Source organism: Herpailurus yagouaroundi, unplaced genomic scaffold (genome assembly GCF_014898765.1).
Source record: "Herpailurus yagouaroundi ecotype Mexico unplaced genomic scaffold, PumYag 67793, whole genome shotgun sequence".
Classification (NCBI taxonomy): Eukaryota; Metazoa; Chordata; class Mammalia; order Carnivora; family Felidae; genus Herpailurus; species Herpailurus yagouaroundi.
In genome coordinates this window covers 9,469,380-9,493,266 of record NW_024420586.1, presented here as the reverse complement: position 1 = coordinate 9,493,266, position 23,887 = coordinate 9,469,380, and the positions used below count along the sequence as shown (strand labels likewise).

Sequence of the window (23,887 nt, the reverse complement as noted above, 5' to 3'; positions counted from 1 at the left end):
AACGCAGGGAGGTGAGGCACGAAGGGCCGACACGTCAGCCCCGCGCATGTCGGGGTCTTCCGGAGGGGGGCCAGGACTGGGGAAGAGAGAGCTGTGAACCTGGGCTGCTGAGTCTTCAGAAATGAAGGCGCCTGACCCTGGGGTCTGCAGAGGCTCTCGCAGGCGGTCCAGGAGCGTCGCTGGCATGTGGCTTGGTCCCCAGAGATGAGGAAGAACTGTCCCAGAAGTGAATTCCCCGGCAGGAGAGCGTCTGTGTTCCTCTTCATCTGGGCCTCTCCGGTGCTTAGCACGAAGCCCGGCACCCAGTACGATTCAAGATGTTTTTTCATGGAATGGATGCATGAACAGAAGTAAATTGACGCTTCCATTTCCTTGTAGCTTATAGTCTGAAGCTGTCACTTTTCAGCTACATAGCTGCCAAGTTTAAGTGGTTTTTAAAGGGCTCCCCAGGCCTGGGATTTCCTCCGGGACCTGTTAATGTACCATAGCTGGAAAGAGGTAATGCTTTCCATTGGTAAAGGGATAATTATGAACCTGTTGCTCTAAAGGTTTTATAGTATATAGTGTATTTCTGGGAGGTCCTAAAAGTCACACTCTGAAAAGGCCCCAAAATAGGCGAGATGGGAAACGTCATACTGGCCGTCTCTTTCCGTAACGTCGCTTTGTACCTCGGATTTAGACAGTCTGCGCTTCTCCTGTTAAATCATGATTCTCTTCACAAATATGTCTCACTTTCTGTCAACTTCAACATATGTCAAAATTTCCAATAAATGTTGGGAAAGTGGGGGAATTTGATCCGAGAAAACAGTCCGGCCGCTTGAGGTTATAACCTCGTAGTGAAGTTAAGCTCCGAGTGTCGGATGTGGACTTTCCACTTGTAAAGAGATTTGAAACTCTCAGCCTGTCCTTTCTGAGCACGACTTTTGTCCTCTTTGAAAAAGGTTGCGGGATAGCCCAACGAGGGTGTATTTATCTCAGTTAATTGCTGGATTCTCATACGTGGCTGGAGGGTTCCACGTGTGGTAGGGCTATAGAATGAAGAGAGTGCCTCTCCCTTCCCTATTGAAAAGCTCTGTGGTCACAGTACTTAACTAACTGTTCAGTAGATGATTTAAGAATTTCCTCTTCACTCGCTGTTTGCTTAGGTTTATCTTCCTCCCGTGCTGTCATCTCTGTGCCTGGAAAGCCATGAGAAAGGGCTACTGTCTGTGGAACAGGCAAATACAACTTGTCCTGGCTAGCTTTTCCAACCAGAGGTCGCTTCTGCCAACTTTTGCTTTAATGAAAATTAACGGTGTTATCTCAGGGATCTCCTGATGCCAGTGGAGAGTTGGAATTACTGATGCCTTAGGAAATAGGCAGTGCTACCTCCATTAAAGCACTTGGTCTTCTATGTTTTTTCACTTTATTATCAAAGCGCCAATATTGCAGAAACCCGAATAACACACTTGTATCCACCATAGAGCATTTGCTGTTTAAGTCGGGAGCTTCTTGGGGCGCCTGGGTGGCGCAGTCGGTTAAGCGTCCGACTTCAGCCAGGTCACGATCTCGCGGTCCGTGAGTTCGAGCCCCGCGTCAGGCTCTGGGCTGCCGGCTCGGAGCCTGGAGCCTGTTTCCGATTCCGTGTCTCCCTCTCTCTCTGCCCCTCCCCCGTTCATGCTCTGTCTCTCTCTGTCCCCAAAATAAATAAACGTTGAAAAAAAAAAAAATTTCTTTAAAAAAAGTTGGGAGCTTCACCATCGGCGTATAATGTCCCCAGTTTGTAATCGGTTTAATGTTGCATGACTCCATAGTGCCTTTCGACACACTGTGAATGAAAATTAAACTCAAAGGAAAAGCAGAGACAAAGAGAAAATCTTGGTAAGAGGGATTTATAAGCTGGTTCATACGGCCAATACCCACCCCCCCGAAAGTTCGGAAGAAGATCATCTAAGCTTCTTCTCAGTCTTCTGTTCTCGTGACATCCTTTAGGTGTGTGGCTTCTAAAATTAAAAATATAGCCAACTTCTAAGAGCAGAAAGAAAACAAGGCGCTTCCCAAAGCACACGTATTAGTTGATGAGCGTGTGGTGGGTTGGAGAGAGCCCAGACCATAAGGCTAAATATACTGCAGTTGATAAATGTGACAAATATTCTGCAAACAAGAAATCGAGAACAATTCGCTTCTGTTCGGCAACTGAATCACATAGTGGAGAGATTTTGTACAGCCTGGAGTTGTCTGAATCAAGTCACAGCTGCCCGACTCAGCCTCACCACGATGAAGCGGCCGCAAGATTTTGCTCCCTTCTTGGTGGATGCGCCTCGCCTTTGGAGAGGGCACCCCGGGTGGCCTGCGACAGGGTTCAGTTGCTAACAAAGACTCCCAGGATCCGTGAGAGCGTAGCTTACCCATCCTTATCCACATGGGTTACAGGCCAGGTGTCTGTTATTTCAGGATTCAAAACAATCTTGAGGACTGGAGCCAAGCTCATTTTCTCCGCTTACGTGGTTTCACAGATCCTGGTGCCCCCAAAGAGGGCTCCTGTAACAGGACTCCCCCCTCTCTCTCTCTCTCCCTCCCTCTCTCTCTCTTCCCTCGCTCGCAGGGGAGATCCCATAGTCCTATTCAGCGTGTTCCGATACCCGTGAGGTGCACGCTAGGGGAAGAGTGGTTGGCCCGAGCGGTGGTGCTGAGGGTGGTTTCGTTTCCGTTCATGGCATTAGTAGGCTGGCCATCCTTCACCTTCCTTCTGGATCTGTGTGCCCACCAAGTACTCTCTTCGCACTGGGAGGTCTTTTCCATCCGTTCTTTTCCCATTCCAAGCAGATTGTCTCTGGCTGGGTATTCCTTGCCCAGTTCCTAATTCTCCTTTCATTCTCTCTTTTTTCATGTGGTCCCATGCTCTTTGGTCCATTGTTGTCATCGTGTACTGACATCTGTACTCTAAGTAGGAAATGAATGCAAGATGCAGAAAATACCGAGTCACCCAGGCTAACATCATACGAATAGTGGTCACTCCTAAATAGATGTTGGTGGGCATATGTCCCAGAAATCTCTATTACTGTCCACCTCAGACTCCTGGCTTTTCATCACAGGGAAGCAGGCCCATCAATTTAAACTAATATTCCTCAGTGATCAGAGTGCCCCTCTGCCCGATTGTGGCTTTTCTCACATAATGATGGGTCCAATAGCTATTGTTTTTTACATGTAATATTGTGACAGATGAGACACGGAGCATATAAACCTTCTACCATAGAGCAAATACCTTTCTTAATTAAACCTTTACCATCGCAATGACCACACAGTGTTCTTTCAGGTTATTATAAATCAGCGTTCCCCAGATTTGACTGGGTAAATATTCCCCTAGGATACTTTCCAGCACAGGTCTTTAATAACAGATGTGTCCTGTGAAATGAGCACCAAAAGACATAGCCATTTTATTTATTTTTTTTTTAATTTTTTTTTAATGTTTATTTATTTTTGAGACAGAGACAGACAGAGCATGACCAGGGGAGGGTCAGAGAGAGAAGGAGGCACAGAATCTGAGACAGGCTCCAGGCTCTGAGCTGTCAGCACAGAGCCCGACACGGGGCTCGAACTCACGGACCGTGAGATCATGACCTGAGCCGAAGTCGGCCGCTTAACCGACTGAGCCACCCGGGCACCCCACACATAACCATTTTAATAGTGCTCCGTAGACTCATGGTCGCAGTCAGAATCCAGGGTGTTTGATAGATTGGCCAGCTGTCCTGTTCACTTCTTGACTTTTTTTTTTTTTTTCCCACTCCAGATTCTTTCGAGAGTTGACTCATACCTAAGGGAGCATATTTTAAGCCTCTTTCTAGGCACCAACATTATGTTAGATTTTCCCTTTTTAACACCCACGGTGTGGCTTTGTTCCTCTCGGCACCAGCGTGCCCTTTCTTCAGCATCATTCATTTTAGTCCAGACCTTCCACCCCCACACGGTGTATGTCCCTTGAGTTCAGCCACTTGGCTAGTCCGTGTTGAGCTGGTAGCAAGATAAGGCGTGCCCAGGCTGCCCCTTCAATCCCTTCCCAGTGGTAAAGGGTCAGAGTGGATGAGTACAGAAAAGGGGGGTTAGTTGAGGGGTGGGGAAGGAGTGATCCCTTCTGGCAGCCCCCGTGCAATTCTTACACTCAACGTTCCAAGTAATAGCCATAATATCCTCTTGCAGAATTTATCAGCCTTTGAGACCCTTAATTGTAGCCCCAGTTCAGGGACTGCTAGGGATGGCATTGAAAAAGAAAATGTGGTGAATTAGGGAATACCTGTGGGTGTTCCCCGCTTGAATTCTCTTTTTAAGTGCCAGTGGTCTCACGGGTGTAGCCCATTTATCAAAGTGCGCGTTGCCCACGTTCCTTTGGTTACGTCTCCACCTGCAGTCCAGTGAGAGTGAAGCTCCCTGGAAGGCGGTTCTGAACTTCCTTGAGCTTTGCTAATGCTTCCAAGGAACCGAATCTGGAGCAGACCTGCTGTGGCCTTGAGCTCTTCTCTGATCCCTTCTGTGAGCGCCTGAGGTTCAGGTTCTGTCGTGTCTGGATTGCACTGGAAAGTTCTAACATCGGTAGCCAGTTTCAAAGCTGGTGCTGCTTGCGATCAAGGGTAGCTTGGCCACCATCATCAACAGTTCGTTTTCGTCCCTTTTTTTCACAATCATCTTTTGTTTTTGTTTTTTTTTTTTTCTTTTTCAGTAAGTTTGAGCTAAGGGTGAGTGGGGGGGTCTTCTAAACAATCTGACTTCTGACGCTGATTGCACTGGGAGTGGCAGTTGGGGCTCAGTTGCTCAGCAGACTCACGGAACCCACGTGACAGGGCTTCAGAATTTACAGTTCACCACTGGAAAAGGCTACAACATGCAGGATATGCATCAAAACCACAGGCTGCCTCACAGCACAGGGCCCGGGGAGGCCAGGTGCAAGCTCCAGGTGCCCTCTCTGTAAAGGTGGTACCGGGACGCCCCTTGTCTCTTGCATCGAGAACCACCCCTGTGCGCCCAGACCACTTGGGAAACCAGGGAGCTCATAGTGGAATCTCACACAGGGTTTCGCGAAGCCTTCTGGTAATCGGAGCCTATTCTTCCCACATAGCCAGTCCCCAAACCAGATAAAAATGGTCAGGGTGACGTCGAGCAACGAACCGTAACGATGACGTGTAACCCATGGCTGCACGTCAAACGCAGTAAGGCGCTTCTTTTCACTGCTTTGATCAAGGCTCTGCATCGTGTCGCTCTTTGAGCAGAACAACAAGAAAAACACATGTTAGGCCAACGCCAGGGCCTCTGAAATTAACCCTCACAGCGCAGATAACCACATCAAAGCGCAGTGACTTTCTTGCTGGGCAGCGATGTGCTTGCAGAGTCCTTCAGCCCGAAGCATCAGCTGCTTCTAGAAGGGCGCAAGTTAGGTTACAGGATGGTTTATACACTAGCACAGAGTCTCAGGGGCGACCCGTGGAATGAGCTGGGGGTAATGTGGGCACCGTGGGACTTATTGTAACCAACTTTCTCGTGTTTCTTTTTCCTCCCATTGTTCTCACTGTTGGAGAATGTGGGATGGTTTCCTTTTTCTGTAAAGTCTAAACGGGCCCCTTCCGCAACCTACCTTTCTGCTTTCTCTTTTTTATATGTGTATTTATTTATTTTGAGGCGGGGGAGGGGGAGCGCGCAAGCAGAGAAAGCGCGGCGAGAATCCCAATACAGGGCTCCATCTCACGACCGTGATCATGAGCTGAAGTCACTTAACCAACTGAGCCACCCAGGCGCTCCTGGGTTCTTCCATATGTCCCTCTGTGTGTCCTACTATCATACCCAGAGCAAGTCTTCTGATCTCTGATCTCCGTTTTCTCAACTGCAGAACGATTCTAAAGGTGCTTTCTAGTTTTCTGAGCCTATGGTTCAGTAAAAGGCAAAAAAAAAAAAAAAAAAAGAATCTGGCCTTCAGCTCCTCAACTTGTGGCATTTGTAGAAAGGACTAGAGGTATTGAACCTAGAATGTTGAGAGGGCGATTCGTCACAACCAGAGCCTCAGGAACCATTAATGGGATCCTGTGCTTAGGCCCCCCTCACCCCTACCCCTGCTTCATTTTCTGCTTTTCCTACAGGGCAGAGAGGGTCCCCGAGAGCTGGTCCTGTCCCCACCACCCTCTCTCAACCCCACAGCCCTCATGCAGAAGGACACCACCAAATGGTCCCTTTTTCCTCAGTGGTGTCAAAACCTATAGCATCCTGTACCGTACAAATAATTTTTGAAAGAGTAGGTGTATTAGCACATACTTGGGTTTTTATACAGGTTTAAAATCCATTCCCTAGTTAAAAGGTACATGCTGGGGCGCCTGGGTGGCGCAGTCGGTTAGGCGTCCGACTTCAGCCAGGTCACGATCTCGCGGTCCGTGAGTTCGAGCCCCGCGTCGGGCTCTGGGCTGATGGCTCGGAGCCTGGAGCCTGTTTCCGATTCCGTGTCTCCCTCTCTCTCTGCCCCTCCCCCGTTCATGCTCTGTCTCTCTCTGTCCCAAAAATAAATAGAAACGTTGAAAAAAAAATTTTTTTTCGTCCTTCAGCATATGACTAAATACCACTTCTGACCAAGGGAAACCGCACCCCCCCCCAGCCCCCCATCTTATGAAGTTCTTAGAGGACTTGAAAAGATACTGTAAAATATAATTTGAAGGTGCAAGAAAGAAGTGAGCCTCGGGTCGAAAAGCTGAAGAGATTGTACACTTAGTTCTCCTTTTGAAAAGCTTAGTCAAGTTGATGATGTTTTCACCTAATACTAAAGTAGCAGACAGATTGTGAGGTGACCGATATTTCAAGGCAAAAATCGCTTAATGATTATAAATGTGTAGCTGGAAATAGAGTTTATACAACCCTAACCATACAGATTAATCAAACCGACCTTCTGTGATACAAATCCGAAACAGTATTGTCAGGAAGTCTTTCGGAATCTCTAGTAAACTACAGATTCTTTCTTATACAGAATGTGCAAATGACTCTGTTCCCATAGAACACTCTAGGTCCCCTTAACTCTCCAGTACCCCCATACTTCAGGAACGGAAACTTTCCCGACCCACGTTCTTCCCCCGGTGCCAGTGAGATTCGACCATAATACCCTCAGATCACCACTACTCCAGTCATCAAACTTCGAGCTGGGCGGGGTGAAGATAAGCCATTTTGAAAGAGGGTAGGGTTCAGGTTAGGTGTTCGCTCAAGGGTGCGAAATAACCTGAACAGGATTTTCAAAGGAAAGGGCAAAAGGAGGATTTCCCCCTCGGAATCACTTGTGATTTTATGTGGCTTTTGCAGTGGATCTCTTGAGCCTGTCAGCTGCGTGCGATGCCTTGGACCAGCACCACCTCAAGCAAAATGACCAGCCCATGGACATCCTGCAGGTCATAAATTGTCTGACCACTCTCTATGATCGCCTGGAACAAGAGCACAACAATCTGGTCAACGTCCCTCTCTGCGTGGATATGTGTCTCAATTGGCTGCTGAATGTCTACGACACGTACGTATGGCCAGTGTAATTAGCATCACAACAGGGGCCCCAGTCTGGAAATCCTGTCCTCAGGATGAAAGGTTCATGAAGCCCCGTGACCTAATGCTGTCCCTGTGGTACATCAGGTTTGCATTTGTTGAAGCTGAAACATTATTTTGATGAACCGGGACGCAAGAGCTAGAATGTGCGTGGCTCTCAGAAAACAAACAAAACCCGGAGACACTCATTTTTCAAACAGTAGAATGAGTCAGTGTGTAGCCTTTTCTTGCCCGTGTGATGTGCTCCTGGAGACGCTGACGCACCTGTCACCAGATCGGAATAGCGTTCGCTCACACCCCGGAGGTTTTTGCGGAACGGTGTGAATTGATGAGCCAGAAAAAATGAGAGCGAGCCCTTCGTGGAGCAAACGGGGCTCCTCAAACTGAGGAGGCCTTATAACGCTGTACCAGGTTTCCATTTGGCATCTCCAGTTGATCATTCTCTTAGAGAGGACTTGGTTTTCTTTTTGCTTCGGATTGCCCACACGAGGTATCCCCGGTTCTAGTTTTTGTCTTGAGCTTAATGAAGGCAGTTGACGAAGGCAGCCGGCAGAATTGGTCTTCATTTGGACCGAATTCTTCTTGGACCTCCCAGTGATTACATGCCTCATTTCACATGCAAACAAGAACATATTCCCCACTTGGAAATCGGCGAAGGCTTTCTGAAAGGAGTTGCATATCAACTATTTTGCCTTTTGCCTTTGTCGTAGAGTTTTGCCACTTCTGTGATTAAGACGTACACCTCTTTCTTTGTCGTTGTGATCGGGTAGTGCTTTTTGAATTCCAAGACCATCTGGCTGTGTGATTCTGATAATTATTTACCGAGCCCTTGAACATACTGGCTTTTGATCGTGGATTACACTTAAATTTGGCTCTGATAAGGGTTCGTACTCAGTTGTTCCCGCACGTTTATTTTGGTACCGTGTTCTTTTTAGATGACATATGAATGGATTCTGAGTGTATATACGGTCCCTTCCACCTGCCTCAAAATTACTTGGGGACGGTTTTAACCGCTTGAAGACCTGAGTTAGAGTTCATGAAGTTTATTCATTAAAACTTCGGTTTGCCTTTTTTAAAGAGGAGCGCAAGGAGAAAATCTCCAAGCACGGTAATTGTGTTAACGCCTTAAGTTCCCGGATTTCTCTTCTGCCAAGGGTCTTAGGCAGCTATACCCGTGAAAAGTTGAGCATATTGTTCACCAAAAATCACCCCAGTTGGGACCTATCCTTTGTGGTTTTGCAGTGCTAGACGGGAGAATTACGCCACAGTCCCTCTCTCCTTCTCTTTTTAACCACCATCCGAGGTTTACTTTCTTTCCATAACAAAATAAAAGGTGCCAATTATTGAAAATCATTTTCTACAGAAGGAGAAATTTTTCATTCTTCGGGATCATTTTTCCCCCGTGGATAAAATGAACCATTTTAAGTTTGTCATGTGGAATGCTTTATTTCAGCTTTATATGTAAAACGAAAGTGTAAATATATTTCAAACATTGATCCAGCGGTAGGTTGTTTTTAAAATTGCTCTTTAAGATCATACATTTGATTGTTCTCTAATAGAGGATATTGTATTTTTCTTAGGGAGATAAACGTACATATTTCGTATTATGTGTCATGTGGCCTGACGTGAGCGATTTTCTTCTCAACGAGGGGCAGTCTGATACAAATCTAAGAGTGTTCAAGAGGGCACAGCAAGTCAGTTGCTGGTATTTCTTTGGCTTTCATAACCACAACAGGCAACGTGGTTCCGTGGCCAAAATAACTTAAGCGCGCAGTAGGAATTCTTCCACTGACCAACCTAAACCCAGGTGACTCTCCATTGAATAGAAGGATAATTTTTTTTATCCTTTTTATGTAGAGCCACTGTTACAATTCAAGTAAGGGCTTTTAAGAATTGCAGACTTGGTCCTCGTTCTTTGGTCAAAGTGGTCAGATTTCCGTTGCACTCTAGGCCATCGGCCGAACAGGTAAGCAAGATAATGAAGAGAAAGAGATGATGAACCGAAAAGCTGTCAGCAAATCTTACCAGGACGATTGGGTTCCTAAAACCGTGGTCACTAGAGTTCCCACGTCCAAGGCTTTTTTTCTTAAGAAGTGTTTACCGTCTAGTAACGTGTCGGTAATGGGTTTTTTTGTTTGTTTGTTTTCTTTTTTGGTCTGATTATTCATAATAGGGGACGAACCGGGAGGATCCGGGTCCTGTCTTTTAAGACTGGCATCATTTCTCTGTGTAAAGCGCATTTGGAAGACAAGTACAGATGTAAGTCATGTGTATTAACTCTCCTTTTTTATTAACGTTGCCTAATTACCCCAGTTTTAGAGGGGGGATGACTAGTGTTCTTATTTGATGGTAGGTTCCTCCCATAAGATGTAGAACTGCTTTGAGAGTCCCCAGCCTTGATTTGTGCCCTTCCCTGTCACACATTCCATTGCAGGTATTTCAATAGAGAATGAGGATTAACTTCTCCCGTCCAAGTATGATTTTACATTACATTGACTGTGTCCGAATAAAACACATGTTCCTAGAGGATAAAGTCTGATTTCCTAACCCCTTTGCCGGAGTCACAAAAAAGAATGTGAAGGTTTAACCTGTACACTTGCTGACGCTTTGGATTCTTATGTAAAGAATGCTCTCTGGCATTCGTGTTCAAGAAACATTGTTTATTTTATAATCATCTTAACGGCAAGTTGTACAGACATCTCCAGATCTGTGACGTGACTTCCATTTTATTACTTGAGAAACTGATAGTGTGCCATTTCTTACAGGGTAAATATCACCTTATAGAATTTCCTTCTGGTTAGCTCTTGGGTTCTTCGGCTTAAATCTGGTGCATCCAAATTAAAAGCAAATGCTAGAGGAGAAAAAATGGTCGCGGTGACTAAACAACCATCCGTTCCCACTGTGAGAGACTGTACTTGGTTTTCGCCCTTTATATGCTTGTAAGAAGACTTTATGGTGGGAATGTTAAGCAAACCGAGCCTGTCCTGTCGTTTGTCTTTTCCCCTAAGGCCTAGCCAACGCAGGGATGAGATGTGCTGAGTTTAAGGATGGGCAGGAGATAAAAGAGATTGAATTTCTCCAAAACCACTCATTTCGCCCCAGGAGGAAGCCACAAAAAATACACAAGCCCTTTTAGCTCTCACTTTTATGTAGTTCGCTTGGGGTTTTTTTTATCCCCCGATCCAAAGAAAAATAGCCCAACGGCTTTCATTAACCATTTAAAAAAGGTATTTTGGATACAGTAGAGTATATCTATGGGTTTTCCCCCTTTAAACAGTGGAGTTACTTACAGGTTAGTTTAAGATCTAACCTTATCAGTGGTATGGCAGTGGCACGACGTCATACCAAAGGGTGCTTTGAGCCTGTGTTTCAGATAACTAAGAGGGAACATATTTTAAGGCTGCGGAAGCAAAAATATTAACTTTAAAGTGGGATATGTGAAAATAATTCATAATTTTGAAAAAAAAAATCCGTGTGTATTGGAGAGATGGTAAAAGGTTTCCATTACTTAGAGTTGAACATGTGCTTCATGAAAAGGAAAGGCTTCCTTGAATTTGCTTTTGTTGGCAGCTTTTCTCTGAATACCGGGTCTGATGAAAACGATCTTATTTCTGAGAACAGAACATACGTCGCAGGCATCGGGTTTGGCCACTCATTCCGTGATGCTTGTGGCACATGGCTGACCAAACACGGTCCCTGCCCTCAAGGGGGATATTGTTCTTCAGCCAGAAAGATAGATGTCCATTAAAACATTGACCGTATTGAGTGACGGGCGCTAATTTACCAATACGTACAGCCTCCTTTGGGAGCACAGACAAGAAACTCCATGATCTTAGGACTTCATAAAGAAGTTCCAATTTGGGTACATTTTTGAATCTCTGGTGTCCAAAGGGGATGGTGCTTTGGACCAGTTACGTGGTTCTTTCTGCTAAGATATTTATTTTCTGACAGTGGTTATATCTTACATGTAAAATATCTCCCAGAGGACTATGTTTGGGCTTAGGAAAAATTCAGTTGTCAAAACTGTATGTAAACTTGCATTTCTCGCAGGGCCGTAGCTTATTTGAAAGCTGTCACATTTTGTATATACACGGTGATGATTAACTTGATCCATAAAAATAGTAAATGTCCGGACTCACATGAATTAGAAGGAACTGCTCTCCGTGGAATTACGGGCTCCTGTTCATAACGAGTCCCGGGATCAGGGTTGGGAGGTTTTGCTAGCATCCGCTCGATGCCGCTTCTTGGTTGTTGAACTTCTCGTCTTCCATTTGTAGACCTTTTCAAGCAAGTGGCAAGCTCCACAGGATTTTGTGACCAGCGCAGGCTGGGCCTCCTCCTGCACGACTCTATCCAGATCCCGAGGCAGTTGGGTGAAGTCGCATCCTTCGGGGGCAGTAACATCGAGCCGAGTGTCAGAAGCTGCTTCCAGTTTGTGAGTTACCTTCTTAAGTCGCAGGTTCCTTTTTGGTGTTTCAGAAATTGAAAACAAAAGCGGGCAACTCGAGTGTGGTGCCTTAGCTCCTGTGCAGGCAGGTGGGTAGGGGATTGGTGCTTGAGACCTCTGTGGGCAGTGGCTTCTGGACTCTGGGTTTTGAGAGAGAGGAGGGTACGGGGGGGCGGAGAAAAAAAATCTCTCTCCGGCAGGGCCCCCCCTGGTTACTAAGGTGCCGGGAGGGGAGAGAGTCTTGTTTACATCTCCAGCCACAGAAATCCTTGGTAAACAAGAAAATAGGGGCGCCCCCGTGGCTCGGGCGGTTGAACGTCTGACTCTTTGGATGTCGGCTCAGGTCATGATCTCACGGTGTGCGAGTTCCAACCCGCATCGCGCCCTGCGCCGACAGTGCTGAGCCTGCTTGGGATTTGCTCGCTCTCACTCTCGGCCCCTCCCCCGCTCACATTCATTCTCTCTCTTTCTCTCCCTCAAAATAACTCAGTTTAAAAATTAAAGAAGGAAAATAACTTTTGTAGGTGAGTCTTCAGTCCCTTAGTTTTTTTACCTTTATTTAAAAATTTTTTGTTGTTGTTGTTATTTTTTCCTTGATGCTTTTTGAACCCACTTGGGTTCTGTCCTCATAGCCTCCTTTTCATTGGCTGTTGGTCAGGGGTTGAAATGACTCTCTTTTTGTAAGTTTTCCTTTTGTAGCTCGGACGTTCCTCTGCTATTCCAAGGCCTGAATGGTGACCCTCTCCGTAACAGGGTCAGAGATTTATGCCCTGCTGGTGTCCCGTCCCCGGCGCAACGCGTGGCTTGTCCGTTCGCCTTCTTACCCTGCCCCGTTTCTCTTCCACATCCCAGTCAGTGCCCCCCCAAACCCTTTCTTCCTCCCAAGTGGCCAAGAACTCCCCTGATACTGAGGTGGTTTGCATTTTCGCCACGGTCGGTGATGCTGCGGTGAACCTCTTTATGCATTCCGCTGTTTCCCTTGATGGAAGTTTTTCCCTTCAGATAAATTCTCCGGGATGGGATTACCAGACTCAAAGCTAGACCTCTGTGGCTTTGCATACATGTTACCAGATGCCTGTCCATCAAAGGTCGCTCCTCTTGGTGAAACACCAGCCGCACTGAAGGAGTGAGATCTTTGCAGTATCACGTTATTCACAGTGGTTGTGTTTTTCTTTGATGGGATTTCTCAATCCATTCTAATCCCATGAACAAGAGAACTAGCTGTAGAGATAACCAGATAACCGGGTTAGGCCTCTGGTCTTTGACCACAGACTAGGATAAAACCACAGAAGGCCTCCTAGGGGGGACATTGTGAATATTTAGATGTTTAAAGCGGTTGGAACATTGTTTAAAAGTTAACCAGGCACATTGATGAAGCGATGGCACAGCAGCTAAAAATGTAACATAGATGTGGGGAAATAAATGCATTTTTTCCACCTCATACTCAGACTTCCCAAAATGTAAATAGACCATCACTACCTCTAGTTTTTTTTTTTTTTTTTTAGCCTCTAGAATGTAGACACAAGTAAAAGCGAATATCAGTGGCCGCAGATAACCTAGATTCATTTTTTTAAAAATCCACTTACAAGACTTGGAATGGATTGAGTTGTTTTTCTTAAGCAGGTTTCTCTTTAATCAAGTTTCACTTACTCTTTATTTAAAAGAAAACGTTGATCATTTTGAGAGAGAGAGAGAGAGAGAGAGAAGACGTGCGAACATGCGTGTGAGAGGGGGTCAGAGAAGGAGAGAGAACGAATCCCAAACCGGCTCTGCATTGTCAGCGCAGAGCCGGACTCGAGGTTCGATCCCACGAACTGGGAGATCGTGAACAGAGCCAAGACCAAGAGTCGTGACCTGAGCCAAAACCAGATGCTTAAGCGACTGAGCCACCTGGGCGTCCCCAGTTACTCTTCAAATTGTAGTTGTGAAACACACGCACACACACACCCACGCACATTGATATATACGGCCACGCACGCTTCTGTGTGTATTGTGGCTTGGGTCGAGAGTAAGGGTCAGGATGTACGTCGGCCAGTAGCCGACATGCATCAGGGCCACTGGAATCCTTGCCCCAGGGCCTCACAATACTGCCTGTGGCTGCAACCCCCACCACCCTCACTGCAGGGCCTGGCTCTGTTTTGAATCGAAATATACTTGACATGTTACACGGTGTAAATTTAAGGCGTACGACACGTTGATTTGATACGTTAACGTATCGTAACGTGATTGCCGCTGTAGTGATAGTGCTTCTGCCGTGTCGTGTCGTGTAATTATCATGTGTGCGGTAAGAATGAGTAAGATCTAGTCTCTGACTCTGTCACTGAACAGAAGCTCCACCTTCCACATGCTGTGCCCTTATCAGGAGCCCTGTCCCTGTGCTTTCACATGCTGCCTCCTTCTGCTGGATGTCCCCTTTCTTCCCTAACACATGCCTCTGTCCCGGCGATAGCAACACTGTCCTCTCATTGTCGCAATCTCAGACTCAGTCTGTCGGCGCATACTCACTGAATGTGTCCTGACTAGCTGCTCTCCAAGCGTTTGGGAGGGTCTTTGGTGAGCCTGGGGGAGGGGGGGAGGGGGGGGCGGGGAGGTCCTTCAAGATACTAACAGTGGTAACGGGTGGATTTTATTTTCTTCTCTCTACTCCATGGTATTTTCTGAATTTTCTTCGTGGAACGTTTATAATTAGAAAAAATGCATAAAGCACTAAGTTTGTTTGTTTGTTTGTTTTTTTAAGAGACAGAAACATCTTTTGTCTGGTGACCTTCCCTCCCAGTCTTACCGTGCTCTGTACCCTGACCTTGTCATTGCTGTTACTGCTCTCATACTGGTTTAAAAAAAAAATTTTTTTTTTAACGTTTATTTATTTTTGAGACAGAGAGAGGCAGAGCATGAGTGGGGGAGGGGCAGAGAGAGAGGGAGACACAGAATCGGAAGCAGGCTCCAGGCTCTGAGCCGTCAGCCCAGAGCCCGACGTGGGGCTCGAACTCACGAACTGTGAGATCGTGACCTGAGCCGAAGTCGGAAGCTCAACCGACTGAGCCCCCCAGGCGCCCCTCTCATACTGGTTTTAAAGAAACGTATTAGCTGTACGACAGACACCACGGGTAGAAATCCGTTTCTTTCTGTGGTCCACTGAGTAAATCCTAATGTGTCTACTTCTCACACCTTTCCTCCTCTGCTTCCGTAACCACCCAGAGTTTGCTCTCACCACCCTGAAGCAGCCTCTCCCTCCGATTTGTGCCTCCTGTGCTTACGGGTAATGTTGTTACTGTTGCTGCCGACCGTCACACTTGACCGTTGTTCCCGTGGATTCCGTCCTGAATCCTCACCAATCCTTTGAGGAGAATGGAATGGGCAGGCTTTGGGGGTCGGGTTTTTATTGTTGTTTAGATGGACGAGTAAATTGCCGCTGCCCCTCAAGGCCCTGAGCTGGTGGAAGGCTTTAATTCCTAGTCCATTGTCCCCAAACCCCCACTCACCACCTCAGTCCCAAATGTGCCCTTTTTGATTCTCCTCTCCACCCTCCGAAGGTGAAATAACAGGCGTTTTCTTTGGCTCCCTGCTGGAATATGAGATAACCCCACGGGAGCACGGGGGGCTTGGGGGTAAGGGGAATGCCCATTCTGAGAGGTTGAGTATTGGCAGTTGGGGGTTTCTAGTAGGACGTCGTGCTCACTGTGTGTGTGCCGAGTACTGTTCCTTCGGTTTGGGAAGCCTCTCACCTGGGTAGTAATTGGCAATCGGGTTGAACCGATCCCTTCTGTGTACTTCGCAGTTGACGTCTGGGACCTGGCAGGCTTGTCCTCAGCCAGGTGCTCTGGCAGTCACCTTGCCTTTCACTGTGCACCGTGCATGAAAATGCGCGGTCTGCCGCGGCGAAGGAGACCACGAGTGAAGATGCCCTTTGCCCTTTGTTTGAAGCGTGGGGACCTTGGGACTGTGCCAGGCTGGTTCTTAGAGCAAGGCTGTGCTCCAAGGCCTGTTTTCTACCCACCTAAGGACATAGCAGTAAAGTACTTAACTTCTACGAATGCATTCCTTGTATCGCAGAAAGAGAAGGTGACTTCAGAAGAGAACTTCTTTTGAGTTGGGACAGTGAGAGAGGTGTAGCTTCTGGTTGTAGACAAGAGCCTAGAAGGGGCCGAAAGAGAGCGGTGTATTTTCCTGGGCAGCGCTCAGTGGGGGATCTTTTCAAGGTTTCCTTAGCTCGGATCCAGATCCCTCCGTTCGGGACACGGATGGTGGTGATGGTTCCCCAACAATATGAATTTCCGAAAAAAAAAAAAAAAAAAAAAAAAAAAACAACTCGGGGAAGAAACCCCCACGTTGCTCCAAAACAGATAGAGAAGGAACCCACCATCAAGTGCAGGTACGATGTTTTGCCCACTTACAAATCAGTATAGGTCTTTCAAGGAATTGTCTAGTAAGCCAGGAAATGAAGGTATACCTGTGGATTTAAAAAAAGGAAAATCTACCCTACATTTATGGGTTTGACAGCGGTACCTTCCTTGAGAGTAAACAAGGCAACCAGGGTAATGTTCCTACCTTAGAAGCCTATTGCAATGCACACATATACTGGGAAACAGACCCTGTGGGGATAGTAGAAGTGAAGTTGTAAAACTAGTTTGTTGCAGTTAATGCATCATCATGTCGTTCCTCTTTGCATATTCCACGGACGCAACTCCACTGTCAGACTATGTTGATCCTTCTGACCTGAGTGAGGCCAGGCCCGTCCCGGAATTGAGTCGCACAGGCAGCCCAGACTGGAGAGTGCCCACATGTCTCCTTTTTCGGATGAGAAAATAAAATAAAATAAAAACTGCAGCCCGGAGAGGCAGAACTACGTTCCACCTGCTGCGATTCTAGCACGTCAGATCTAGACAGAAGGCCCAAGTTCCCTGTGTTCCCAGCCAGTATTTCCTTCTGCTAGACCATCTGAGTGGAAATAGGTGGTTTGGACCAGTTCACATACTAGACTGAACAGAGAGCTAGGAAACGTGATCTTTTGTACGAAGTTAGGGTTGTAATAGGATGACACCGATAAATGAACACCCTTACCGCGACCCCCACACCCGTGCGCACGCTCGCCCACATGCCCCATGATCTTTATTTAAGACCTTCTATTCCTGGGGCACCTGCGTGGCTCAGTCTGTTAAGCGTCTGAGTCTTGTTTTGAGCTTGGGTTACGATCTCGCAGTTCATGGGATCAAGCCCCCCCCCCCCCCGTGTCTGGCTGTCCTGCTTGGGATTCTCTGTCTCCCTCTCTCTCTGCCTTTCCCTCCCTCCCTCCCTCCCTCCCACGTGCGCGCTCTCGCTCTCTCTTTCTCTCAAAATAGATAAATAAAAGATGAGTTCCCAATTGCAGGTGACTAGTCTTCCTGCAAATAAAACCTGCCGATAGTGACTCTTAGGTGGGAAAGCTTTATACCGTTAAGTGACTCCAGAAAAGAGGCGTGCCCCTGTAAATTGGATTGTGGCAGTGCCCTGAGAAGTACCCCCTTCCCCCATGATAGTTTGTCGTGTTCTCTTCTGTAAACATTTTAAGGACTTTATTGTTTAGATGGAATCAAGTATACCCACTTGATATTCAGTGTGCTTCCCCTCCAGGAGCTTGGGCACCAAAATCTGTTTATTTTATATCCTGTTGTATTTATGCATTCAAAACGACTAAGTTGCTTTTTCATCTGTCTTCTGAAATTTTATATTCAGGTGACAAAAATGAATATCCTCTATGTACAGTTGCTATAATAGAAAATGATACAGAAACAAGAATAAATTACAACCTCAACTATTGAAAGCCTGTCTCTCTCTCTCTCTCCTATGTAAACCATCATTCTAGAATAACTGGAGTAGTGAGTGGCCGAGTGGTTACGTGCCTGGGCCCTGAAGCCAACTGCCTGGGTTCAAATCCCAGCTCGGCTATTTCCTGCCCTGGACACGTTTTTGAACCTTTCTGGCCCCTGGGTTTTGGGCAGTTGTGAGGGCCAAGTGACCATTAGAGGCAGAGCACTTAGAGTCCCCGCAGGCACATAGTAGGTACTTTACTAAGTGTTAGCTTACAGTGATCTAAAGCGTCTTGCAACATGAGACTGATGTGCCAAGATTAACAATTCCTTTTATCTATGGCCGGCCATCTGTAGACTTTATTTTAGAGACCCTTGCCATACTGTTTTCTCCAGGAGTGTTAAAATACCATGCCAGGACACTTGGGAACCAGTGTGACAGCATTCCTCATGCCACTCGATCGCATTTTACACCGTCCATCCTGAAAATAGCTCCAGAAAATTCTCCTTTGCTTAGGTTTGGCTTCTTGTTCAGTAACCAAAATCTGGGCCCTTTAGTTCCAAAGACATTCTTTTTATACCTCTTTGGGTGGTCAATGTTGAACTCCTGCTTCCTTGAACTCATAATGGATATTGACTCATAACTACAATATTAGTAAGTTACTCCAATTTGGTATTCATAAACCGAGGTAGTATCAGTAGCGTGAGGTGGCCATCGATTGCTTCTCAGTCGCTGGTTTTTAAAATTATAAGCTACGGTGGGTTTAGCTTCATAGTTTTCCATTTAATTTGTTGTGGTTTGTGTCGTTAACTTCTCAATGTCAGGTGATGGTTATTTTCTTCAGTATTTTGGAAATAGGTTTGTGTTGTCGTCGGAACCTGCTTCATTCCCACCAACAGTGCAGGAGGGTTCCCGTTTCTCCACATCCTCGCCGGCATCTATAGTCTCCTGATTTGTTCATTTTGGCCGCTCTGACCGGCGTGAGGTGGTATCTCGGTGTGGTTTTGATTTGTTTTTCCCTGATGGGGAGCGACGTTGAGCATCTTTTCATGTGCCTGTTGGCCGTCTGGATGTCTGCTTTAGAAAAGTGTCTATTCATGTCTTCTGCCCAGTTAGACACTGGATTATTTGTTTTTCGGGTGTGGAGTTTGGTGAGTTCTTTATAGATTTTGGGTACTAGCCCTTTATCTGATATGTCATTTGCAAATATCTTTTCCCATTCTGTCGGTTGCCTTTTAGTTTTGTTGATGGCTACCCAAGGGATACAGGAGTGCTGATGATGCATAGGGGCACTTGTACCCCAATGTTTATAGCAGCACTTTCAACAAGAGCCAAATCATGGGAAGAGCCTAAATGTCCACCAACTGACGAATGGATAAAGATCTTGTGGTTTATATACACAATGGAATACTACTTGGCAATGAGAAAGAATGAAATCTGGCCGTTTGCAGCAACATGGATGGAACTGGAGGGGGTATTATGCTAAGTGAAATAAGTCAGGCAGAGAAAGAAAGACACCGTATGTTTTCACTCATATGTGATCCTGAGACACTTAACAGAACACCATGGGGGGAGGGGAAGGGGGGGAAAAAGTTAGAGAGAGGGAAGGAGGCAAACCTTAAGAGAATCCTAAAGACTGAGAATACCCTGAGGGTGGAGGGGGGGGGGGGGAGAGGGGAAGGTGGCTGATGGGCATGGAGGAAGGCACCTGTTGGGATGAGCACTGGGTGTTGTATGGAGACCAATTTGACAATAAATTATATTTAATATAAAAAAAAAAACCTGTTTCATTCACTTAAACTGCTAAGGAAAATAAGCGGTGTGCTTTCTTTGCTCTGCCTTCTAAAGTAGTAGTTCGTTGTTGTGACCAAATTTTTCCCTCCCTCCCTTCCTCCCTCCCTCCCACCCCAAGTTCACCATTAATTCTAATTCACATGGAAACTTACCCAAGAAACTCACGGAAACGAGGAAACATGAGTTCAGTAAAGCCAGTTTGTCACTGGCTCATAAATTGAATTTTAATGGAAAATTTTTTATTTATTTGTTTGTTTGTTTGTTTGTTTAGAGAATGAATGTGAATGAGTGGCCGGGGAGGGCAGAGAGAGGGGGGGCAGACAGAGGATCCAAAGCGGGCTCAGCTCTGACAGCAGAGAGCCTGATGCGGGGCTCCGACTCGCCAACCACGAGATCATGACCTGAGCTGAAGTCAGATGCTTAACTGAGTGAGCCACACAGGTGCCGCATTAATGGAAAATAGCTTTTGCAAAGATTATTTAAGATGAAGGGACCGGTAAAATTTCCTCCTGGGATATCCTTATCTGTTCATCCAGGGCCTTTAGTGTACCTTGATTCTCTAACAACTAGAGGTTTTTTGTTTTGGGTTGGGTTTTCTTTTTCTTGACATCTGATCAAATATTTCAAAAATTTTTTTCTTTTTTTAAAGGTACATTAAAAAAAAAAAAACATGGGGTTAAATGTATTCTGGTGGTCAGTTCTGTGAATTTAGACAAATGCGTTGTGTTACTGTCACTGCAGTCGGGACCCAGAACATTTCCATCGGCCCTGACGTTCTCTCTTGCTAGGTTGCCATCCTGTGTGCTCCCGGTCTCAGGAAACCATGACTCTGTTTTCCGTTCCTATGGTTTTGCCTTTCCCTCAGCTGGATTTCAAATGATTGTAGGAGGCAGCAATAGAAGAGCTAATGTTATATTTTGTACTTGAGCAAAACCTGCCCTGATACGTACTTGAGAAAGTATGTTTTGTTGATATCTACACAGATAGATGCGTTTTACCGTGTATATAGGAAACCTTTCTGTTCGGTAAGAACCAGCATAAATTCGTGTTGAGTATACTTACGGATTTGCATAGATTTAAGAATTGGGCTTATGTTCCCTGGAGCCATGGTGTTAATTGGTTTATTAGTCAGGTGGAGTGGAGAGCCTGAGGTCAGGACACTTGTCCTTGAACATGTAAATGAAGAGTGGATAATCACTGTGTGTTATTGTTTGGGCTGATTTTATCTTTAATGGGTAATTCAGAGTCCTGATTAATATTTAGAGCTGTGACTGCTGGCCTCCAACCTGCTCATTATCTTCAGAACTTTAAATAAAATACCTAGTTTCTACCCAAGACAGCAGTGATGGGAAACCTTTTACTTCTCGTCTCACAAACACAACTCTTGACCTCTCCATCCTTATTTCAAACATGAAAAGTTTCCGTACATGTAGGGATTCTTCAAGTCCTTTTTAGGCCGAAAATTCACAAGTATCTGGGAAAAGCACATCTCAAGCAGAGAGTGAGGGGATGTTTTCGGAACACTGTAGCCGATGCCATTAATGCCATTTCCCCTCCCCTGTAACATTTATTAAAGCCCTCCCCCATGAAGGGGTGATTTGGAAGGAACGTTGGTCTCCAGCCAGTGTTGTGCTTTGGAAGAACTTCCAGCATGAAGAAGAGGAGAAAGGATAGTGCAGTGAGCACCCATACATCTCCTGTGTACGGCCCGTGGGTTAGCACTTTGTCCCGTGAACAGTCCACTTCTGCTCACTCCGTTCCTGCGCCTGTATTTGAACATACACACACAAGCACAGTTTTCCCCTTTATGCTTTAAAAGCCCACGGGCATCACACCAGAAAACATAAGCCCGTAAGCACTTCAGCACATGGGTTTGTTTGTTTGTTTGTTTGTTTGTTTTTAAAGGACTTTCTCGTCCGTAACTGCAAAGCTCTCATGGTGGAAATGTAACATCCTTTCAGTAACATCACGTAGCATGCAGTCCGCACCGAAATTTCCCCATGGCCCTGGAGCGTTCCTCATGGGTGGCTATTTGCTCCTAGGATCTAGTCAACGGTTTGTCTTGGATTTGCTTGTTGTGTCTCTGTGCTTTCACTTAATTGGAACAGTCTCCTCGCATTTTTTTTCCGCATTCATGACACTGACATTTTGGGAGTTCAGGCCAGTTCTCTTAAAGACTGTCGTGCATTGGGGATTTTTCTAGTTATTTCTTCCTGATGAGATTCAGGTGAACTTTTTTTTTGGGGGGGGGGCAGGAACACAACAGAGGTGATGTTGTCTGCTCGCTACATCACGTCTGGAGGGACAAATGAATACCTTGTGTTTTTGTTTTTTTTTTTTTTAATTTTTTTTTTCAACGTTTTTTATTTATTTTTGGGACAGAGAGAGACAGAGCATGAACGGGGGAGGGGCAGAGAGAGAGAGGGAGACACAGAATCGGAAACAGGCTCCAGGCTCCGAGCCATCAGCCCAGAGCCCGACGCGGGGCTCGAACTCATGGACCACGAGATCGTGACCTGGCTGAAGTCGGACGCTTAACCGACTGCGCCACCCAGGCGCCCCAAATACCTTGTTTTTTTTAACTGATAATGCTAAGTACATGAAGGACGCGTCTGCCACATATTTCCACGTAAAAGTGTCCTTTGCCCTTTGGAATCAGGAAGTCATTGGTGCGATATTTGGGGACTGTGAATATCCTATTCCTTAACAACCTTTCACCCTATAATTATAGCCTCCAGCGATGACCCTTTTCTAATTCAGTGATTGTATTGGTGGTTGCGGAAGAGCAGTTTTCCATTCTACCTTTCTTTGCGTATGCAGTAGCTGGGTTTCTTCTGTCAAGAGGCGTTCCCGTGTCTCCCCTCTCCGTTTTTGACTTTGCCCGCGGACATCCCATCGGATGTTGAATGTACCAGAGATGAGATTGCTCCTGACTGAGCTGCCTTCGGATGCTCCCTTTGCCATGGCATTGCCTAAAGTGCCAGCGCACAGAATCGGCCGTGCTTTTTTCCTCCGTAGCGATGCAAACAGGGATCTGATAAATAATACGTTCCCGTAGCAGCAGCCAACTCTTCTATGGGAGTGACAGGTTAACCAAAGCATCTAACAGGACCTGTGTGCTCATGAGGGTTGAGATGCTCGTAGGCTCTTGTGGTTCTTTTCCTGTTTGCTACTTCAGTATATGTTGACCCGAGCCTGTCAGCCTTTGTAGGTCATACGTGCCGTTGCATGCAGTACCACAAAGAAGGGGGAAGGGAGGTGATCGGAAAAGACAGGAGTGTTAGGGCACCTGGGTGGTCAGTCGGTGAAGCATCTGACTTTGGCTCAGGTCACGATCTCCCGGTTCATGGGTTTGAGTCCCGGTTCGTGGGTTCGAGCCCCGCATCGGGCTCTTTGCTCGCAGCTCAGAGCCTGAAGCCTGCTTCAGCTTCTGTGTCTCCCTTTCTCTCTGCCCCTCCCCCCATCTTGCCCTCTGTCTCTCTCAAAAAATAAACATTGAAAAAAATGTTTTTTAAAAAAAGCAAAGATAGGAGCGTGTGTTTATCACAATGGTTTTTGACAATTCACTTTGTCCTTTCAGATGGCTGTCCGTAGGTCAGTGCAGAATTTTGTTGGAGATTTAAGCAGCTGGGCATTGTCTCGGGTAGGCCTTGCTTAGGTCTCAGAGCCTCTAGAACTCTCCAACAGGTTAAAGATTGAAAAGATTTCAGACATCAGCTGTTCCCATAGGAAATCACTTGTGTTTTTCCTTTTTTAAGACTGCTTTATGTACACGTATTGAAGTATTCGGTTAATAGATAGCCTTGAGCTGTTTCCTTAACTTCTTTGAGCCTTTTTTCCCTCTGTAGCATAGTTAAACATTCTATCAAGAGTTACTTATCCTCAAGTTTTTTCATTTCTCCTATCTTCTCTCTTTAGTAATGAATTAATTTTTATACTTCAGAGTTTTAAAGTGCGCAATTTGATAATTTTTGACACGGGCACACATGATGACTCCAGCACAACAATCAAAATGAGCATATCTATGATCCCCAGAAGTGTTTTTAGGCCCCTTGGGAATGCCTACAGGTCCCCGGTACCCACCCCCACCTTGCGATGATAACTTCCCCACTCGCTGTCACTATAGACCCCCTCGCATAGTCTGTAGTTCTAGGCAAATGGGATTTTATAGGAGGTACTAATTTTTGCCTGGCTTTTACTCAGCATAATTCAAATTTATTTTTATTGTGTGTATCCATATCGTTCCCTTTTATTTACTAAACAGTATCCCATTCTATGGGTATTGCGCAGTTTGTGTTTTTTTCTCCCGTGTTTTTTTTTTTTTTTTTT

General features: G+C 46.0%; 1 protein-coding gene across 1 annotated transcript in view; it reads left to right on the top strand.

The window, feature by feature from the left end:
- Positions 1-23,887, top strand: part of DMD (dystrophin) — a 2,039,083-nt gene that overhangs the window by 1,931,113 nt on the left and 84,083 nt on the right. Inside the window, exons 65-71 of the mRNA XM_040468816.1 lie at positions 7,300-7,501; positions 9,704-9,789; positions 11,808-11,989; positions 12,731-12,965; positions 15,511-15,585; positions 15,756-16,039; positions 23,139-23,201. Of these exons, the coding sequence (XP_040324750.1) occupies positions 7,300-7,501; positions 9,704-9,789; positions 11,808-11,989; positions 12,731-12,965; positions 15,511-15,585; positions 15,756-16,039; positions 23,139-23,201 (1,127 nt within the window). The remainder of the gene's footprint in view (positions 1-7,299; positions 7,502-9,703; positions 9,790-11,807; positions 11,990-12,730; positions 12,966-15,510; positions 15,586-15,755; positions 16,040-23,138; positions 23,202-23,887) is intronic.